This window comes from Rhyacophila brunnea, unplaced genomic scaffold, assembly GCF_057557595.1.
Source record: "Rhyacophila brunnea isolate RB1 unplaced genomic scaffold, BYU_Rbru_1.0 scaffold_17, whole genome shotgun sequence".
NCBI lineage: Eukaryota > Metazoa > Arthropoda > Insecta > Trichoptera > Rhyacophilidae > Rhyacophila > Rhyacophila brunnea.
In genome coordinates, this window is record NW_028232827.1 from 6,132,855 (window position 1) to 6,152,577 (window position 19,723).

At 34.8% G+C, this 19,723-nt stretch overlaps 1 protein-coding gene across 3 annotated transcripts in view; it reads right to left on the reverse strand.

The window, feature by feature from the left end:
* Positions 1-4,511: 4,511 nt before the first annotated feature.
* LOC147073612 (uncharacterized) overlaps positions 4,512-19,723 on the reverse strand; it is a 142,823-nt gene continuing 127,611 nt past the window's right edge. The window contains exons 14-16 of one of the 3 annotated variants that reach the window (XM_085944887.1): positions 17,033-17,353; positions 11,808-11,895; positions 4,513-4,756 (exon numbers count right to left, since the gene is read on the reverse strand). In XM_085944887.1, coding sequence (XP_085801013.1) covers positions 11,808-11,895; positions 17,033-17,353 — 409 coding nt within the window. In that variant the 3' untranslated portion in view covers positions 4,513-4,756. Of the gene's footprint in view, positions 4,757-11,807; positions 11,896-17,032; positions 17,354-19,723 lie in introns of all 3 variants that reach the window. The other 2 variants (XM_085944886.1, XM_085944884.1) reach the window with 2 other exon arrangements.

Here is a 19,723-nt window from a genome sequence, read left to right on the forward strand (position 1 = left end):
GAGATATGACAGAATTGTGCACACTTTTTCATTCATACTTATTTGTTTTCGTTGGACTAAGAATACAGATTACACATATTGTTGGTTCATTTTTTTAAATTCATTAAGGGCGTCCAGGATCATGCTTTGAAAATAGAACAAAAGCTCCATTTTGACCTATGCTGAGGATGTCCCCCCTTAAGTGATTTTCGTTGAACACACATATTGCGTAACTTGTATGACTTTATATAAATTATGTAACAAAAGCTTTTCACAATGTCCAACAATAATTAATTTAGTGAATATTTTGGAATAATTGAAACTACGTGCAATCTCGTCAGCCTGTTTAGTCTCTCTTGAAATTGTATTCAAAAGGTAAACAAACTCTGATAATGATCATTCAACATCAAATGGGAATACAAAAGACGGTATGTTAAATTGGTAACCGGACAAAACAGAACGGTGACAAAACAAAACAGTGATAAGCAAAACTATGAAAATTCAGAACAAAATACATTATATTCAAATAGTTAAATTTCCACTTTTTTAGTTCATAAAATTATTAAACTCATGATTTCGTTATAGTCACCCAAGCATTTTGAACATATTAGATTGATTAAGACGAGATATAGCTTGCCAGCAACAACGAGTTGAGTCCCGTTTAATTGAGGCTTTTCAGCGATTAGAAATGCACAAACTATATAATTTGATTTTTCTAACGGCGTTAAAAATCTATAAAATATAATATAGAGATACGACAATTTTAATATTAAATGAGATATTTTTCCTCTGTTCTGAATTGTATAGTTCTGTTTTGTTACCGTTCTGTTATATTATAAGCTACTTATAACTAGAGGGTTGAGCGGACCCTGTTTTGAGTTGCTCCACTCCATCTCCAGCTCTGCTTCATGTAAAAGTTTTAATAGGTATTATAATATGTACCTATAGAAATGTTAAAAAAAGTAGTTTTAAAACAAGGTTTGTTATTCATCATTTTCATTATTAAAAAGTGAGGTTATTTATCACTCAAATAACATAATATTTTCATTGGATTTTAGGACGAAAATTTAATTATAATAAAAAAAATATCCGGAGCAGTGGAGCACTACAAATTTTCGGTGCTTCGGCTCCGCTCCTGCTCCATTTAACGTAGTAGGTAATAAATAAAAAGAAAACAAAATAAGTAATTTATTACGAATAGTGCAGCTGAATAGACATTTTCTTCAATATTTCAGATATCATTAGGTATTATTAAAACATTATATACCTATATTCAATTTGTCACCCTTTGATAAGTGAGACCATTCACCCGGGAACAAGGGCTGCAAAATAGTGAGGCCGTGACATGAAACTGTAAACTTTGATGGTAGTACTAGTTATTTCCCATACTTTGAATCAAATATGGTTAACTGTTTGTAGAAAATGATCATTGCATACTTATTTAAATAAATGGTAATAATTTTAAGGAAACATGCAATCGAAACTCTTCATTTATTGCGAACAGGTCACCGTATCGTATTCGAAGATAATGAATAACTAGCACTACCATCGTAATTCACAATTCAGTGCCACGGTCTGAATATAGTCGGCCTTAGCCCTGGAAGTCAGATCTTTGCCAAGGAGATTAAGCTGGTGTATAATAATATGCAAGTGTGTTATCGTGGCTAAATCCACGCAGGAGTTTTGCGAGGAGAGATATTACTCCATTGTTTGCTCCAATGATTGCGTGCAGGTACGCGCCATGAGGGGTTGCCAAAGTAGATTTTATAATAACGAATATTAATTAAAATAAAATATATGTAAGAATTTAATTCAATTATTACTAACAAAATCTAATAGTATGTTGAAATAGTGGTCAGGTGTGTTGAATTCTACCGAATAGTGATACTTATCAAAGGGTGGCAAGTCGACAAAGGAACGAAAAATATATTTAATCATAGGTACAGTATACAGTGACGTCCCATGGGGGTAGGCAGATTGAGCGTCGCTCGGGGGCAGCAGTTATCCGAAGGGCGGCAAATCGAGGAGAATCATTAGGTATATATGGAGATAGCTAACTAAACTTAGTAATAACGGAAATATCTTTCCATTAAAAAATCAGCTCACTGGTTGGGAACAAAATGTTTTAATTACTATAAAAGGACTGTAATTTTTTTTTTGTGGTTCGCGATGTCTAGTTTACTTCTGTTGTCCTTGGACGGCGCTTCCTTGGTGCTCAGCAATGACATATGCAGATTTGCGAATTACATTTGAATTATAGGTAGGTACATACATACCTAATTTAAAATTTATCCAAATATTTCTGCCAGTCACTAGCGAGTTTTGAAAGTTGTTAAGGTGTATTTTTAAATGTATCTGAAACCGTGGACCAGCAATATTGTCTATTGAAGCAGGTATGGCATTTAAATTAGATTAAGTGGTAGATATACTATATCTTGTTAGTAATTTATCCATACAACACATTATTTTGGTGTCATGAAAGTATATTAAAAAATACTATATAAAAATAGGGCAACATTTTGGCGCTGCCTAGGGGCGGCATTTTATCTTGGGACGTCACTGGGTACATACCTAATAACAATCCTGTTTATGAGGTTCAAGATCTCCAATCTATGAATAATGACATACATCACAGTTGAAAACATACTGAATAAGTGAATAGCATTTTCTCTAAATCTCAATAAAACAGTTCAGTGGTGTCCTATCATAATAGGCATAAAATATTACTGCAAAAATGTAATTATATATAGTCAGGAGCATTGGCGAGAGGTGGAGGTAGGCTGTTCAGATTCAACATTAATAGTACACACCAAACTTTGTCCGTCATACTTATTTGTTTTCATTGTATTAAGAAAACACCATATTACAGATGGTGTTAGTTAGATTTTTAAAATTCATTAGCCATGCCTAACCAAACCATAACCGATAAAAAAGTTCTTCTATCTATGAAATATCTAAAATTATGTATGGTTTAATGGCATAATTTCAGTGACGTTCCTAGACAAAATGCCGCCCCTAGGCAGTGCCAAAATGCCGCCACATTTTTTTATACAGTACTTTTTATCATCCTTTCATGACTCCAATATCTAAGAAATGTGTTGTATGAATATATTGCTAACAAGATATGTACTAGGTACTAAATCTAATTTAAATGCCATCTCTGTTTCAATAGACAATATTGCGAGTCTACGGCTTCAGATAGGTACATTTAAAAATACACCTGACAACTTCATAAACTCGCGAGTGGCATATTTGGATAAATTTTAAATTTGGTATGCATGTGTCATTGCTGTTCACAAAGAACGTGACGTCCAAGGACAGCGGAAGTAAACTAGACATCGCGAACCCGACAAAAAATAAAGTCCTGTTAAAACTTTTATAGTAGGTACCTACACCTTGTTTCCAACCAGCGAGGTTAATTTTTTAATGGAAAGATATTTCCGTTATTACTAAGTTGATGTAGATTTTTCTATACTTATATACCTAATGATTCTCCTCGATTTGCCGCCCCTAAACAACGCTCAATCTGCCTACCCCCACGGGACGTCACTGCATACTTTTGAATATTTTATAGATAAACGATAATTTTTTTACGATGATCTACTATGGCTTGGATTAGGCAGGGTTTAATTGAATTTTAAAAACTAACAAACACTACACATTTGTAGTCTTAGTTCAATTAAAACAAATACGCTTGACCGACAAAGTTTAGTGTGCATTATTTATGTTGGATCTTAATAGCCTGCCTCCACTCTTCGCCATTGGCCAGAAGATTAACTAAGAATTCGTTTAATGGATAGTAAAAAAAAATTGCCCGCAGCACAATTTTCATTCACACTTTCACATTGTAATGCAAAATGACTAGATGATTCTGTTATAATATAAATATTCAATTGGGGAATAAAATAGTGTTTTAACTAGGTAATTTTTATTTCCGTATATTTCCATTAAACATATTTTCATATTATGGCATCTGGCACCACCCTTAGCGCGGCCGTTGATTGTTGTGTGTCACTGATATCTGTTACAGTACAATAAACTAAATGGATGAAAGCATTTTATATGTTACACTAAAATGTTTAAAAACCTAATAAGTATATTAGGTAGAACTTATTTTGATGTGATTTTTTTCAAATAATTTCATGTAGCAGTGGGTCGCAATAAATGACAGAGAGCTTATGTTGTGCACTATTTAACTCATTTAGTGCTGACACCGCGACTGGCGCGTTTGGAGTAATTGGCCATTAGATATAATGAGATTAGATATAAATGCCCACAGTCGCCGCACAGCTTAAGCGTTGGACTATAACGCCGTGGGTCCCAGGTTCGAATCCTGTTTTTCAATTTGTGTGTGTCAGGGTATGGACTTAATAGGTTGAGCAAGTGGCTGACATCCATTTCTCGTAAAAAACAAAATCTGTCAATACAAACCCCTACTCTGTGGAGGCCCATATGATCCTATTAGGATCGGACATGGTCAAAAGAAGATATAATTAACGTGTTATTTAAATGTGGTAATTAAAAGGTCAGCAGTGATTGTGTTAAGATGTATAATTTATTGATGGCAACATTGAATAACAACAATAATAAAACAATGAAGTAAAGAAGACTTTGTAAAAGTTGTAATGAGATGGTTTTATACGATTTATTGTCAGTAAATAAATATTATTAAAGCATAAAATCCAATTCCAAGCCGACCAGTTGTTGAAGGAGGTCCTCCATTTCCATTTCTTGCGATACATTATTAACCATTTCGTCTATGAGGCCTTCAGAGATCCTGTGAAATAATGAATGACCCCATTATATTTTATACATTAATAAAATAATAGTATAAAATTAATATTAATCTAAATAATTACAAGATAAAAAGAACTTTTTATGTACAACGTTTTTAAATTTTCTGTTGAATCATATAAACTTGACTTGACTAGCTTAAACGATAAAAAAAAATTGTATTTGATAGAAATAATACTGAAATGTTATTTTGACACTATTGACTTCCATAGTAACGCACGTATATATTAATAATTTAGTTGCTAGGACCCCAGACCCCTAGCAACCAATAATAGTGAATTTGATTACGGATTTCTTCCGAAATAACTTTTCATACAAAACAGAATTAACTGAAAGTGAATTTAATTCTACTTAACAATGGCTAAAAGTATTAAAAAAATGCATTGGCATCATGTTTCAAATGTCTAGCTAGTCGGGAAGTTAGTTAAAAATCGATTGCAAGATTTGCACCGGACAAACAACCACCGGACAAATAAGAATACGACCTAATAAAAAAAGTTGTAAAAAATAGCGGAGCTTGTAGACTAGTGTTTGTAAACCTTTTTGATCGACCCAGATTAGGGTAAGCGTTGTAAAAAAATCTGTGCCACATTTGTATGTAAAGCATGGCCCCCACATCCTGAAGCGGACCCACCTACCTACCACTAAGGTTGAAGGCAGTCTGACGCTCTACAGTGGCGTTCTAGGTCAATAAACATTCAGTATTTTTTTAGCGATTTTTAACACATTATGGAGAACAGAAAATAACCAAAAATTACACGCACAATCATATACCTATTTTAAAATGGTAATAACCCAGAAGTAAAATAGCGCCGCAGGTGAGTTTTTTACTATTAGAGAAAATTTAAGACGTGTGTTTATCTCAATTATGTGGTCGATCCGCCACGGCTATAGGCTAGTGCCTTGTCAGTCCCCCCTTGTGGGGGCCATGATGCAAAGTAATATTATCCAATTAGACGGGCCGAGTCATTGAACTGCAAGTAACGATGGTAGTCATGGCCCCCACAAGGGAGGGGGGGGGGCTGACAGGGCACTAGCCTGGGGGCTCGGGCTCATGGGGGGTCCGGCGTGGCGAGTCGACAAAATGAGTGAGATAAACACACACACGACAAATTTGCTCTAATAGTAAAAAAAGTCGCCTGCGGGTGGAGCTATTTTCCTTTCATAATGCTTATATTTTAGAATATGTGATTGTGTGATGTAATTTTTAATTGTCATTACTTGATAACTCCATAATTCAAGTGGATGTAAGTATTAAAACTACACTAAACACCCTTAATTTTACCGTGAACGACATTTGGAAAACGCTACTATAGAGCGTCACATTGCCTTTAACCTTTGCGATAGGTAGGGGGGGTCGATAAAGATCCTAGCCTTGGGGGCCACTTCACAGGATATAGGGGCCATGATGGTAGTGCTGGTTACTGATTATTTTCGAATGCAATGCGGTAACCTGTTCGCAGTACCTAAATGAAGATTTTCAATCTTATATATCGTTCAAATCAATAAATTCATTTTAATGGATTAAGTTTTGAACTATTCCATTTGAGTAGTTTTTTTGCGACCCGGGTTTCGCCTTTTGGCATCTTCAGGCACTGTGCTCACTCACCAAAAGGTAAATACACACTGACAACGAATACAGTTAATTCTAAATTAATACAATAATAATATAATACAAAAAACGACTCAAATCGAATAGTAAAAAACTTAAATCTATTAGAATTTAAATTCAAATTCCATCACGTGGGTACCCTCGGTCGATAGTATTAATATAATACATTAATGTATTACCATTTATTTCAATATGAGACAATCATTTTTAACAGACAATTTACCATATGAGCAATAACTAGCACTACGATCGAAATTTACAACCACGGCCTGATTAGTTGCAGTATCTTATGAGGGTATGTATACAAATTAATGGTCCCTTTCTAATACTTTAGCGCGTTTAGGCACCATCTCTATATAATAAGGGTTTCTTCAACATATCTGATCTGAATGATTTTCATCAACATCAGAATTAAAGCCATAAAAATATGATTAGCTCTTTTCTGCCATTTTTTCCCTCAATATAACCAAATTTTGTGCCAAATTTTAAATATTGTCAATATGCCAAGCTAGCGAATTTGAGAAACCCTGTTGTATACATTGTTGTACAGTTGAGAATTAATATTGTTAAGACCATGAAGACAACTAAATAAATGTTGAGCTAGCCGGTGGACATGACAAAATTGTGGCGCCTCAAAAAAGGAATTAAAATTCCACTTGTGATTTCTGCCACCGGCATAGTTCCACATACCCTGAAGAAATAGCAGGGGGAGATGAAGATTGTCAACCTAATTTGGAGAATAAAAAAGTGCCTGGAATACTTGGCAACATCCCGTACTTACTGCGAGAAACTCCACAATAATTGTGAGGATAAAATAAGATGCCAAGATAATAAATACCACAAATTTACTATTTTAGACAATGACAATCTAGGCGTAATATCATTGTTAAGATTATGCGCTGTTTATAACCCAAAAAGCTATCGAATAAGAACTAAATTTGTGGAATTAAAATTACTTAACGGCCCACGTGCGCCACATAGGTCAAAATGGAGGTTTTATGGTATTTTCAGAGCATAAGCCTGGACATTCCTTAAACGTTGTAGATAATTTATTTATAAAATTTTGAAGCCTTATTATCCTTTATATTTATTTTAAACATTTTATGACTACATAAAGTATTTTTATTACATAACATTGTATTCTATTAAACATCTCGATATAATGTTTTTATAATATACTAGCTGAAGTACCCGGCTTCGCACAGGGTCGCTTCGTGGTTATATTTATCTTAGATATTTAAAAAATAGTAAGAGGTAATTATTTTTTTAATATCAAATATCTGTGTAATACAATATGGCAATATGAAAATAATTCTAATAGGAGTAAAGGTCAAACAAAAGAACACTAAATTAAAATCGAATCCAAAATATGCAAACGTTATAATGTTATTAATATGTAGTAAAAAAAATCAAAATTGGATGGAACAAACAAACAACAAACATTGTATTTTATATAATACTAATTTAGAAACCTTCGCAGGTGTGCGCACAACAACTGACAAAAGTTTCATCGGAATCGGATGAATGTTATAGGAACGCATACGAATAGAAGAAGAAGATGATTTTCTAATTGAGAAATCTTCGTGGGCATGCGCACGACAACTCACCAAAGTTTCATTGTGAATAGAAGAAGATAGAATAGAAGAAGAAGAAGAAGAAGATAGTTGTACTAATTCAGAAACCTTTGCGGGCGTTACGACAACAACTGACGAAGGTTTTATCGCAATCGGATGAATGGTATAGGAACCATACGAATAAAAGAAGATATAATGAAGAAAAAGATGGTTGTACTAATTCAGAAACCTTCGCGGGTGTTGGCAAAACCACTGACTAAAATGTCATCGCAATCGGATGAATGGTATAGGAACCATACGAATAAAAGAAGATATAATGAAGAAAAAGATGGTTGTACTAATTCAGAAACCTTCGCGGGTGTTGGCAAAACCACTGACTAAAATGTCATCGCAATCGGATGAATGGTATAGGGACCATACGAATAAAAGAAGATAGAATGAAGAAGAAGAATAAGAAGATGGTTGTACTAATTCAGAAACCTTTGCGGGTGTTACCACAATAACTGACGAAGGTTTCATCGCAATCGGATGTATGGTATAGGAACCATACGAATAAAAGAAGATATAATGAAGAAGAAGAAGATGGTTTTTCTAATTTAAAAACCTTTGCGGGTGTGCGTACAATAATTGACCAAAGTTTCGTTGCAATCGGATGAATGGTATAGGAAACATACGAATAAAAGAAAATACAATGAAGAAGAAGATGATAATTCAGAAACCTTCACGGGTGTGCATACAACCACTTACCAAAATTTCATCGCAATCGGATGAATGGTATAGAAACGCATACGGGACAGACATTCATTTTTATATATAAGATAATATAGCCTATTATACTCTGCGCGCAAGTGCAAGCAATAAGCTAACAAAGTTTTATCGCAATCGGATGAACGGTATGGCAGCGCATAAAACACGAACAAACAAACAAATATTGTTTTTTTATATTATAGATAATATATATAATGTTATTTCAGTACATCCATGTGCAGTGGTGTTAAGATTTTTTGGTTTTATTAATTTTTAAACGCATTTATATAACCATTAGTAAAATTGTTGTTAACATTATGTAGTGAAATATTTACGATAAAAAAATATATTTATAATCTCTGTGATCCCAAATTTGACAAGAATTAAGCATTTTATTATTAAAAAAGTGGGCACTATTAACACATTTGATGATAATTCTAAAGATACTGATTATAAGCTATGTTTTTGACCATCAAATGTGATAAAACATCGTACGAATAATGATTGTTTTATAATAATTATTGACCTAAGAATAAGGTAGTATTTTTTTGAAATACGCCATTTCTATTGGCATTTCCCAGTGGTTAAGCTACAACATACGGCCGTAGCTATAAATTGACAAACAATAACTGAAGTAGGGAGTAAGATCATGTTAGCGCGCGTGTTTGAACATGTACCAAACCGAAAAAAATACCGTTTCGCAACCCAACAAAAATACAGCCATGTTAAACCTTTTACGTTAATTATTAATTATTAATACGTTTTGTTTCCATTTTCACGACCGAATATATCGGTATTATCTGATTTTTATAACCGGTATTTCGGTATCGAAAATACTGGGATACCGGTATTGCAATCCTTAGATGAAGTGTGATACAATATTAGAAATAAGTTGCTTATATTATTATCTTTCCATACAAACTAATTATTACACGTTTGTTTTGCGTATAAATTGTAAAGGTACGCGGTGATGAGAAAACTGCTCATTTTTTTACTTATATGATATTATTATCCTCAGTACCTAACTACAATTATTTCTTGTAAAAAAGGCTGTTAAAATAACTACCCTCAGTTATCTGTTGACGTATTCTAGCAGGGCATCTAATCTACTTACGATGCAGCGACGTCCCGTTTTATTAGGCATATTGAGCGTCGCTTGGGGGTGGCAGCTACTCGAAGGGCGGCAAATCGAGGAGAATCAATAAATATAATATATAGGAATAGGTACCTAAACTTAGTAATAACGGAAATATCTTTCCATTAAAAAATTCAGCTCACTGGTTGGAAACAAATGTATTAATTAGCATAAACGGTTTAACAGGACTGTATTTTTCTCGTCGTAATTATAGTAGGTACTACTTATGCCTAGTCCACACCAGAAACTTTTGTCGCCAACCTCATAAAATTTAACGACTATGTCTCGGAATAGGGTAATAAAATCGAAGGTGTTGCTACTTGTTGACGTTGCTCGTTTGTCCACACAGAGAGGCAACATGTCGCGGCAACGTCATTTTTTCTTGTAAGCTACGGAACGTTCGCCTGATTATTATTATTTATTCGTATTTGTCGCGAGTCGGGACACGCTATACCTACCTATCAAAAGGCGCTCGATATTTGCGACTGGAACTCATGCACTCTTTAATGTAGGTACCTATTACAGTGGAAAATATTATAGGTACTTATTTATATATTAGTCAGGTCAAGGCTGTATTCTGTGAGGACCAAATGTCGTTTGTTTAACGCGTGCGTGCTACCTGTGCTCCTGTATGGCTGTGAGACATGGCATCTGACTAAGCTTCAGGAGTCTCGGCTTTTGAGCTTTGAGAATCGATGTCTCTGCAGAATCTTAGGGGTACATTGGTACGACCGCGTTACAAACATCCGAGTTCGTGAGCAGACACAACAGCCTTCGGTGATTGAAGTTATCACGAAGAGACGATTAACGTGGCTGGGACATGTATTCCGGATGCCGCCAAAGAGTGCGGCACTTCGTACCCTTGTGGCACAGCCTCAAGGGTTCCGTCGCCCTCCCTCACCCTGCAGCGATGCTACAAAAGCGACCTACGTGCTGCAGGTCTGACATGGCGGGAGGCACAGGAGTTGGCGATGGACCGAGGGAAGTGGCGCCAACTTGTGCTTGCCCTATGCCCCAACGTTGGGACGTGACAGGGTGAAAGAAGAAAGAAGAAGAAGATGTAGGTAAGTAGGTACCTACTTCAATTTGGTCGATATCAAACATCGAGAAAAAAGACACCAAAATCATTATTTTACTTTACTATAAATTCTTATTAAAAAGATAAACCATACCAATACGATAATAATCAATATCATTTTCTTTCGTTCGATTCGTTCATTTCGATGTAGGTAGGTACATGTAAACACTTACAAGTAGGTAATCATTCTTACCTATCAGAGAATTGTGGTTATATTTTTTTATTGCTCGCGTGTTATAATAATGATGCAATTAGGGATTTCAATACCGGTACATATTTCAAAACCGGTATTCAATTATTTATCGATACCAAAATACCGGTTTCAAAAATCAATCAATGAGTCACCTGTACCTCGACCGCGCACGAAAAGTGACACACGGTGATTACATCGATGGCTCAGTTCCATAGAAAAGTCAACAATTTCAAGTTTTGAGCTATGTTGGCCACTATAGTGGTTTATCGCTCCTCTTCTGTTCCACAAAATTACAACTCAAAAAAATTACAAAATGTCATCGAAGAGTCCATGTTTTTGTCACTTTTAGGGGAGTCAAAACTGTGATCAGCCATTACTCAAAACTAGTAATTCCTAGTTCCAGCCATCGACATGCAAACGACTCAATTCACTTGTACCTGGAATGCGCACGAGTTTTTACGCGCGAGTAAAATCGCGCCATCTTAACAAGCCCAAAGTTACAATAGAAAGAAGTTACAGTTATATACCACTAACTAATCTAGCTATCTAGATAATACTATTAATAATCTAAATAATAACATTATCTAGCTAGGTACCTATTCTAACTCATACGGATAAAGGGCATACTAATAATTATCAGTACAATAATTATCAAATTATAAAATTTTAAAAATATATAAAAAGTTACCACCTACCTACGTAATAGTTGGATATGCACAAGTAGGTAAGTGGGTAACTCGGTAGGTACAGCATGCAGTAGGCCTCTCAATTAAAAATGTACCCCTTTAATTAAAGAAAAAATATTGTACAGAATAACTGCATAATAAATGCATGTTCATTTAAAACAAATGTCTACATATTTAAAAAAGATCGCGCAAAATAAAACGATTTTTTTTAATTCGTGGCGCGTGCCACGTTTTTAGATGTACACATGATAAATAATCTAAATATTCTAAATCGTATTTACTGAATATAAAAAAAAAAACAATTAGGTAAATTGGTAACTATACCGTTTATTGAACATATAAAAAATTATACACAAAAATGAAAGAAAATAAGGAAATATAAAAACATTTAGTAAGTACTTAGTACTTAATCTTTATAAACATTTTTTTTATTCAACGAATATTTCACGGTTTAAGAATGTAATATTCTAAGTATTGAAGATACATAATTTTGAAAACGCTTCTGAAAAAATGTATTTAACCAATAGAATTTTTTTCCGACCACTACCTATGCGCGGTGGTTTTTAACAAATATAAAAATATCAGGCATGCTTTTCCATGTGCGACTTATTGCGTCGCGTATTATTTATGATTATAGTAAAATACTATTATTTTGATTCTGTAAACAATGTAACAAAATACGTAATAAATAAGTAATCAAAATAATTGCTATGCTCCCATTGATGGGCAATGGCTACCTACACGGGGGAATAAAGAGTAAAAAACACATAGTCGATATCACTAAATTCCAGTACCTACCTACGTAGCACTTCGTATTAAAATCACCTGGTATGTGAATTTTATTGACAATAATTTTATTATTAATGAACCATTAAGTGTGTTGCTCGCTCTTTGACAAAATACCGACGCTCCTTGAAACAAGCGTCGACAATTCTCGACATCAACATGTAAGTGAAATACGATTCCTAAAACGATAAAAGTAATTAAAACTCGGGAACTCGAGCGATTATTTTTATGATGAGTGACCTCATTTTGAGATGTCGCCACTTGTTTATTTCAGTGAGGACGTTGTTGTCAACTCCAACATTTGTCAACTTAGTTCAACAAACGATTAATGTAATTTATGGTCCAATAAAATATGATAATTATCGTTAAATTTTATGAGGTTGAGAACAAAAGTTTCTGGTCAGGACGAGCCTTTAGGTACCTAATTAATTTATCCAAATATTTTTGCCAGTTATTCGCGAGTTTTGAAAGTTGTCGGTGTATTTTTAAATGTATCTGAAACCGTGGACCCGCAATATTGTCAATTGAAGTAGAGATGACATTTAAATTCAATTTTATGGTATATATTTTGTTAATAATTTATATTTCGTAGATATTGAAGTCACAAAAGGATAAAAAAATTACTGTATTATGGGGTGGCATTTTGACGCTGCCTAGTGGCGGCATTTTGCCTAGGGACGCCACTGCTACGACGTACGCGTTATGAAAATTGCTGTAGAAACAAAAAGTAAGAATTACAGTTTTCTGCTTTTATGTGACAAATTACGCTTTATTAATAAATTGCGGAATTCTAGGATAGGCACGGTTTATAATAATCTCTAATACTTTTATTGAGTATTATCTGTCAGATAAGATAATGAAAGAATGAAGATATTATACGTGGTTATAATAATCTAACATCAAAGTAACAATTTTGATGTCAAGATAAAAGTAGGATATCTATCTAAATCTAAAACAATATAAACTAACCATGTTATAGAAAAAAATGATATCACTTATATTGCGCAGTAAAAAAATAAAAATATTATAAAATAATTATGAGGTCATTCAACTTAATGTTATGCAGTAAAATCGAAATGAAAAGCTAGAGTGGGTGGATATACAGTATTTTTCTTGCTTGTGGAAATAATTAGAATGGTTTCTTTAATGATATCCAAATTTCATCAAATAAGGCAACACATTACTTTAAATATCGATGGTCTAATGTCAAAACCCCGTATCTGATCTATATGACGAAAATGACTTTTTGATGTACTAAAAACAACAAAAAAACTGCCCATTCCCATATCTGTAATTCATGGCCCCCATATCCTGAAGCGGGCCCCCAGGCCTAGATTTTTGGCAGCCCCCCTACCTATCGCTAAGGTTAAGAGCCGTGTAATTTTCTACTAACACAATAGTGATCCCCAAATGGTATTCTGCAGAACTGCAGGGTTCTGTGTAAAATAAGGGGTTTTAATAAAAATAATAAATAAATCAACTTGAATTGTCGGCACGGTATCATATTATGAAGCAATGATCGCGACCCTCTTTTGTGATAGCACTGATAGCCAAGTAACATTCGGCCTTTCGCCGTATTGGATAAAATAGTCGTTTTTATTAGCCAGGAAACACACTAAAAATAATAAGTAATAAAATAAAATTCCACTCGTGAAAGACTATGAAGGCGACTTTTTTTACTATTAGCGCGAATTTATAGTGTATGTTTATCTCGCTTAAGTGATCGAACCACCACGCCGGGCCCCTATTAAGCCCGGGCCCCCAGGCTAGAGCCCTGTCAGCCCCCCTCTTTTGGGGCCCATGTAATTAGTTTAATAAAAATGAAAGGGCCATTTTAGTAATTTCCCGTATCTGAACATTGCTGGAATAAACCTGTAATAGCCCGTATCTTGCCTCTAAGCCTAAACTGTCAACCGAATACGATACGGGTCGTTTTCGAAAATGAGCCGCGCACTCAGAGTAATCCCGCGCATCTATTCTATATACAAGACTGCTATCGGCGGCTATCGAGGGTAGTTTTTGTATCGAAGTATTATAATGTTACAATAAGTTAGCTGTCTGAAATGTCTGTCTGATGCTGTTGAAACATAGCACTTATTGTAACAATTACAACTAACGTATTGTAATTTTTACAATAAGTGCTAATACTTCGATACAAAAATATGAAAAACCATCCTCAACAGCTGCCGAAAGCGGCCGATAGCAAACTTATGTATAGAATAGATGCGCTGGTCTACTAATTACAACGTTTTTCTTAGCTCGTATTCTTATTTGTCCGGAACAAATCTTGCAATCGATTTTTAACTAACTTCCCGACTAGCTAGACATTTGAAACTTTTAGAATATCTCAGAACACGATGCCAATTCATTTTTTTAAAATACTTTTAGCCATCTTTAAGTAGAATTGAAATCATTTTCAGTTAATTCTGTTTTGTATGAAAAGTTATTTCGACACCATTTTTGGTTGCTAGGGGGTCTAAGGTCCTAGCAACTAAATTATTAATATATCCGTGCGTTACTATGGAAATCAATATGAATGTCAAAATGACATTTCAGTATTATTTCTATCAAGCACAATTTTTTTTTGATCGTTTAAGTCAAGCCAAGTTTATATGATTCAACAGAAAATTTAAAAACGTTGTATGTAAAAAGTTCTTTTTATCTTGTAATTATTTTCATTAAAATCGTGAATAGTTTCCATGGCATTCATTCATTGATTGTCGAATAGAAAAAAAGCAATCGCAACAAAATGAAATTTGCTTTAGGGATTAAGAAGGTTTCAGGAAATAACCTCCGTATCAAAAATCCCCTGTATAAAAATAAAAAAAAAACTTTTTAAATACAATTTCATTGACATATAAATATAATGGATATAAGAGTTTATATTTGATAAAATAAAAAATATTTTGATTAAACTAACACTTAATATTATGCATATTTTAGAGATAGGGAGAAAAAAATGATTACGAAAATATTTCAATCATCAACAGAAAATGGACGTAATTGATTTATCATTATTATTTATTTATTTACCGCGTTGTGCTACTCTAAGTTTCTGGATCTCTCTTTTACCTAGGGTCCATGTTTCACACGCGTATGTGATCACGGGAAGCACAAACTGGTTGAAGACTTTGCGCGGTGGAGAGGTGAATGCTGGGCATAACGCGAAAGGACAAAAAGAGGAATGAGTGGATAAGGAAGCAGACAAGAGTTTGCGATGTAGTAGAGTTTATTAAAAGCCTTAAATGGAGATGGGATGGACACACAGCTCGAAGTAGAGACAAATCTAGTCATCCAGTGGTATCCAAGAAGTACAAAACATCCGAAAGCTAGACCTAGAGGTCGCTAGATCGATGAAATGATTAAGTTCTGCGGAAGTACGTGGCAACGCAATGCACAGGACCGAGAGAAGTGGAAGCAGCTAGAAGAGGCATTCATCCAGCAGAGGATAGATTCAGGCTGATGATGATGATGATTTATTTATTTTAGAAAAAATATTTGAGTCGCAAGGTACAAAAGTTCACCTACGTGTAGCAGAATTTCATGAACTTTCGATCCATGATAAAATTTTCTCATCTTATTTACTTATTGATTCTTTTTCATCGTATTTAATTGATTTGATTAAGATAAGTGAAGTCTGGGAATTTGTATACGGGGGTTATTTATACTGGGGGTTTGTCCAGAGGGTAATAATTGTCCTGTTACCATATTGAAAGGAAACAAAATTCTTCAACACATTTTAAGTACGATTATTACTGTTAGAACTTAGTAAATTGTGTCGTTGGTGATGGATATTGTTTGGTGACTGCTGAAGTTTAGCGAGTTATGGTTACATTTGCATGAATATTAATAAAAACCCAAGAATGTTAAAAAAAAACTTCCTTTTATAGAGATTGCGCAAGGGCCATTAATTTTTATAAAAAAAACTGCTGAACAACAGGCTGTATCAGACGTGCCCGGAAAGTTGTACGTATGCAGTTCGCCGTATCACATTTCACCGTTAAATGTTGTATCGGAAATATATGGCCGTATATTAAAGACCGTCCAATCTCTTTGGGTCGTATGGTACTGACATAAAATTCATGTCCAAATAAATAAAACACAGTTCTTGTCGGTTTACAGAAAGTCAGCAGCAAACAAATTTTGAAAATAGCCGATATACTGCATTATTTGTTAGGTTAGGTTAGGTTTTCATTCTTGAATTCATGAATTTTACCAAAATCGGTCATGAAAATTAAATTGACGTTCATATTAATTATAATAAAATTGGAGACCGTATAGTATCCGGTCATCTCTTTCCGATAGAAAGCTCGCGGCGAACTGTGCCACGGTGAAATGATTTACGTACAATTTACATGTAACCTCTATCAGAATAATTGGTATGTAGGTATGATTTTTAGGTGCAGTAAAATGAAGAAGTTGGAAAACCTCATGTTACGATTTATTACCTTGCAACTGCTTCCCAGGGTTTGCTTGGAAGGTCACACGACGTGTACATGGGACTACTCGCCATGTGCATGATGAACTGCAGCCTGTACGCGGCAAACGCGTCCCTCGTGGACTGCGGAACGTTCAACTTCTTGAGCCGTTGAATCTTCGATCCTGGATGTATGTCCAATTTGGAATTGCCAGTTTTCGACTCGCGCGTGTTAGGGGTGTTCTTTTTTTCTGTGGTTTTTTTCGACGAATCAGATGAAAGAGATTCGTCGTGCGAGAACAATACTAGCTGAACGTTGCTGCCTCTATCTTGTCGAAGTTCACTTGATTTCCTGAAAAAATATATATAAAAAAATGTACAGGGGTGGCTTACTTTTTTCTATTGGTTATAATATATTTTCTCAGAAAGTGTTATTCAAAATTATGTATGTTCAATAATTAGAATGGTACATTCTTAAACCTTGTGAACTATTCGTTGAATAAAAGAAATAGTTAATTATAAATTATTAGCAAGTTCAAGTAAGTTGAATCATAAAAAATATTGGAGAAATCCACGACGTCGGTTAGCAATTGAAGTAATAGGTATCTACTTTGATTTAATAAACAAAAATCGATTGCCAAAGTAACTTGATTTAGAAGAGCGCTGATGAGTGGGTATTAAAAGTGGCCAATAGTTAATATTTGTCGCAATTAGTATGTCACTGTGTAGCATAGAGGTAATGCGCGGATGGGACGTAAACCCGGGAGATGCAGGGTTCGATTCCCTGCCGGGGTGGCTTACTTTTTTCAAAAAGATTTTTTCTATTGGTTATAATATATTTTCTAAGAAAGTGTTCTTCAAAATTATGTATGTTCAAAAAAATGTAAATTACAATTCTAATTGATTTCAATTTTGGATTTACTCTATAGGATATAATAGGATAAACTACCGTCGATAGCAACCTTGTGTAAAGAATAGATGCACAGGAGTGATAAATTAGTCGTTGAATAGTATTAACATTTAATATATGCATTGACAATCGTTGGACAAATTTAGTCATCCAGTGGTATCCAAGAGGTACAAAACGTCTGCAAGGTAGACCTAGAGGCAGCTGGATCGATGAAATGATAAAGTTCTGCGGAATTACGTGGCTACGCAACGCACAGGACCGAGAGAAGTGTAATCAGCTTGGAGAGGCCTTAATCCGGCAGTGGATAGATTCAGGCTGATGATGATGAATATATGCATTTATTTGAATGCACTTAATTGTGGACGTATTTAACTAAGAATTTTAATTCACCATACTATAGCCAACTATTGATAGGTTTGAGATATAATAGGTCATTTAAATATTAAATTAAGGTGGAATTGAATTTAACTAGAGTTTAAATGTGATCGAGTCGAGCATAAGTTTGTAGAAATACCAATGGGCTTTGTCTTGCATACTTCCCGGGTCTTTTCGGATGTTACGGTACTAAAAGTTCTCGATAACTCCTTAGTTAGAAGCAGACTTGAGAGTGGGTCTATCGTTTGGGCCCCGCAGCATCAGTTAAAGTACGGACTTATGGTGGAGAGAGTCCAAAAGAAATTTTTGAGACTCCTTTAATTTCAGCTGTATGGATATTATCCGTGGCTCTATCTGACTGACTTTCTCTTAGGTATGCTTATATATTGTACGAGGGTGGGTCAATAAGTCCTTAGAAAAGCCGACAGGTGGCACGACTAGTACTGCAAGCGGTTTGTTTTCATGCAGCGGCACTACCGATTCAGTATGCTGCGAAGTTTCAATCAGATTGGTCGGGTTGTTGTGTGTTTCTCGTACATTTAAAAAAAAAATTTGCTTGTGGAAAAATGGAAAATGGAGAAAATTGAGTTTAGAGTTGTTATTAAACATTTTAATATAAAAGGGTTAACAGCAAAGGAAATAAAAAATGAGTTGGATATAGTTCACGGCATATCTGCTCCTTCACTTGCAACTATTTATAACTGGTTAAATGAATTTCAACGTGGTCGTACATCAACAAAGGATGAACCACGCTCAGGACGTCCTGTAGAGGTGACTACACCAGAAATGATCAATAAAATCCACGATATGGTGTTAAGTGACCGAATATTAAAGTTGAGTGAGATAATTGAGGTTACAGGGATCTCAAAAGGTAGCGTCATTTCTATTTTACATGACAAATTGGGCATGAAAAATATTTCTGCAAGATGGGTGCCGCGTTTGCTCACAGTCGACAATAAACGCAGTAGGGTGGTGGCCTCTAAAGACCTGTTGTCGCTCATGCAACGCAATCCGGATGAATTTTTTCGTCGCTTTGTGACTGTAGATGAAACATGGATACACCACTATACTCCCGAGACGAAAGAACAGTCAAAGCAGTGGATTGCGAAGGCAAACCATGTCCAAAGAAGGCGAAAACCGTAAAATCAGCTGGTAAGGTTATGGCTACTGTATTTTGGGATGCACGTGAAATTATTTTCGTTGACTATTTGGAAAAAGGAAAAACAATAACAGGGGATTATTATGCATCTTTATTGGACCAGCTAAAAAACAAAATTGAAGAAAAACGGCCTCATTTAAACAGAAAAAAAATCCTCTTTCATCAGGACAATGCCCGTGTTCACACATGTTTACGATCAATGGCTAAAATTGAAGAATTGAAATTCGAATTGGTCGACCACCCACCGTATTCGCCAGATTTAGCCCCCCCCCCAGTGA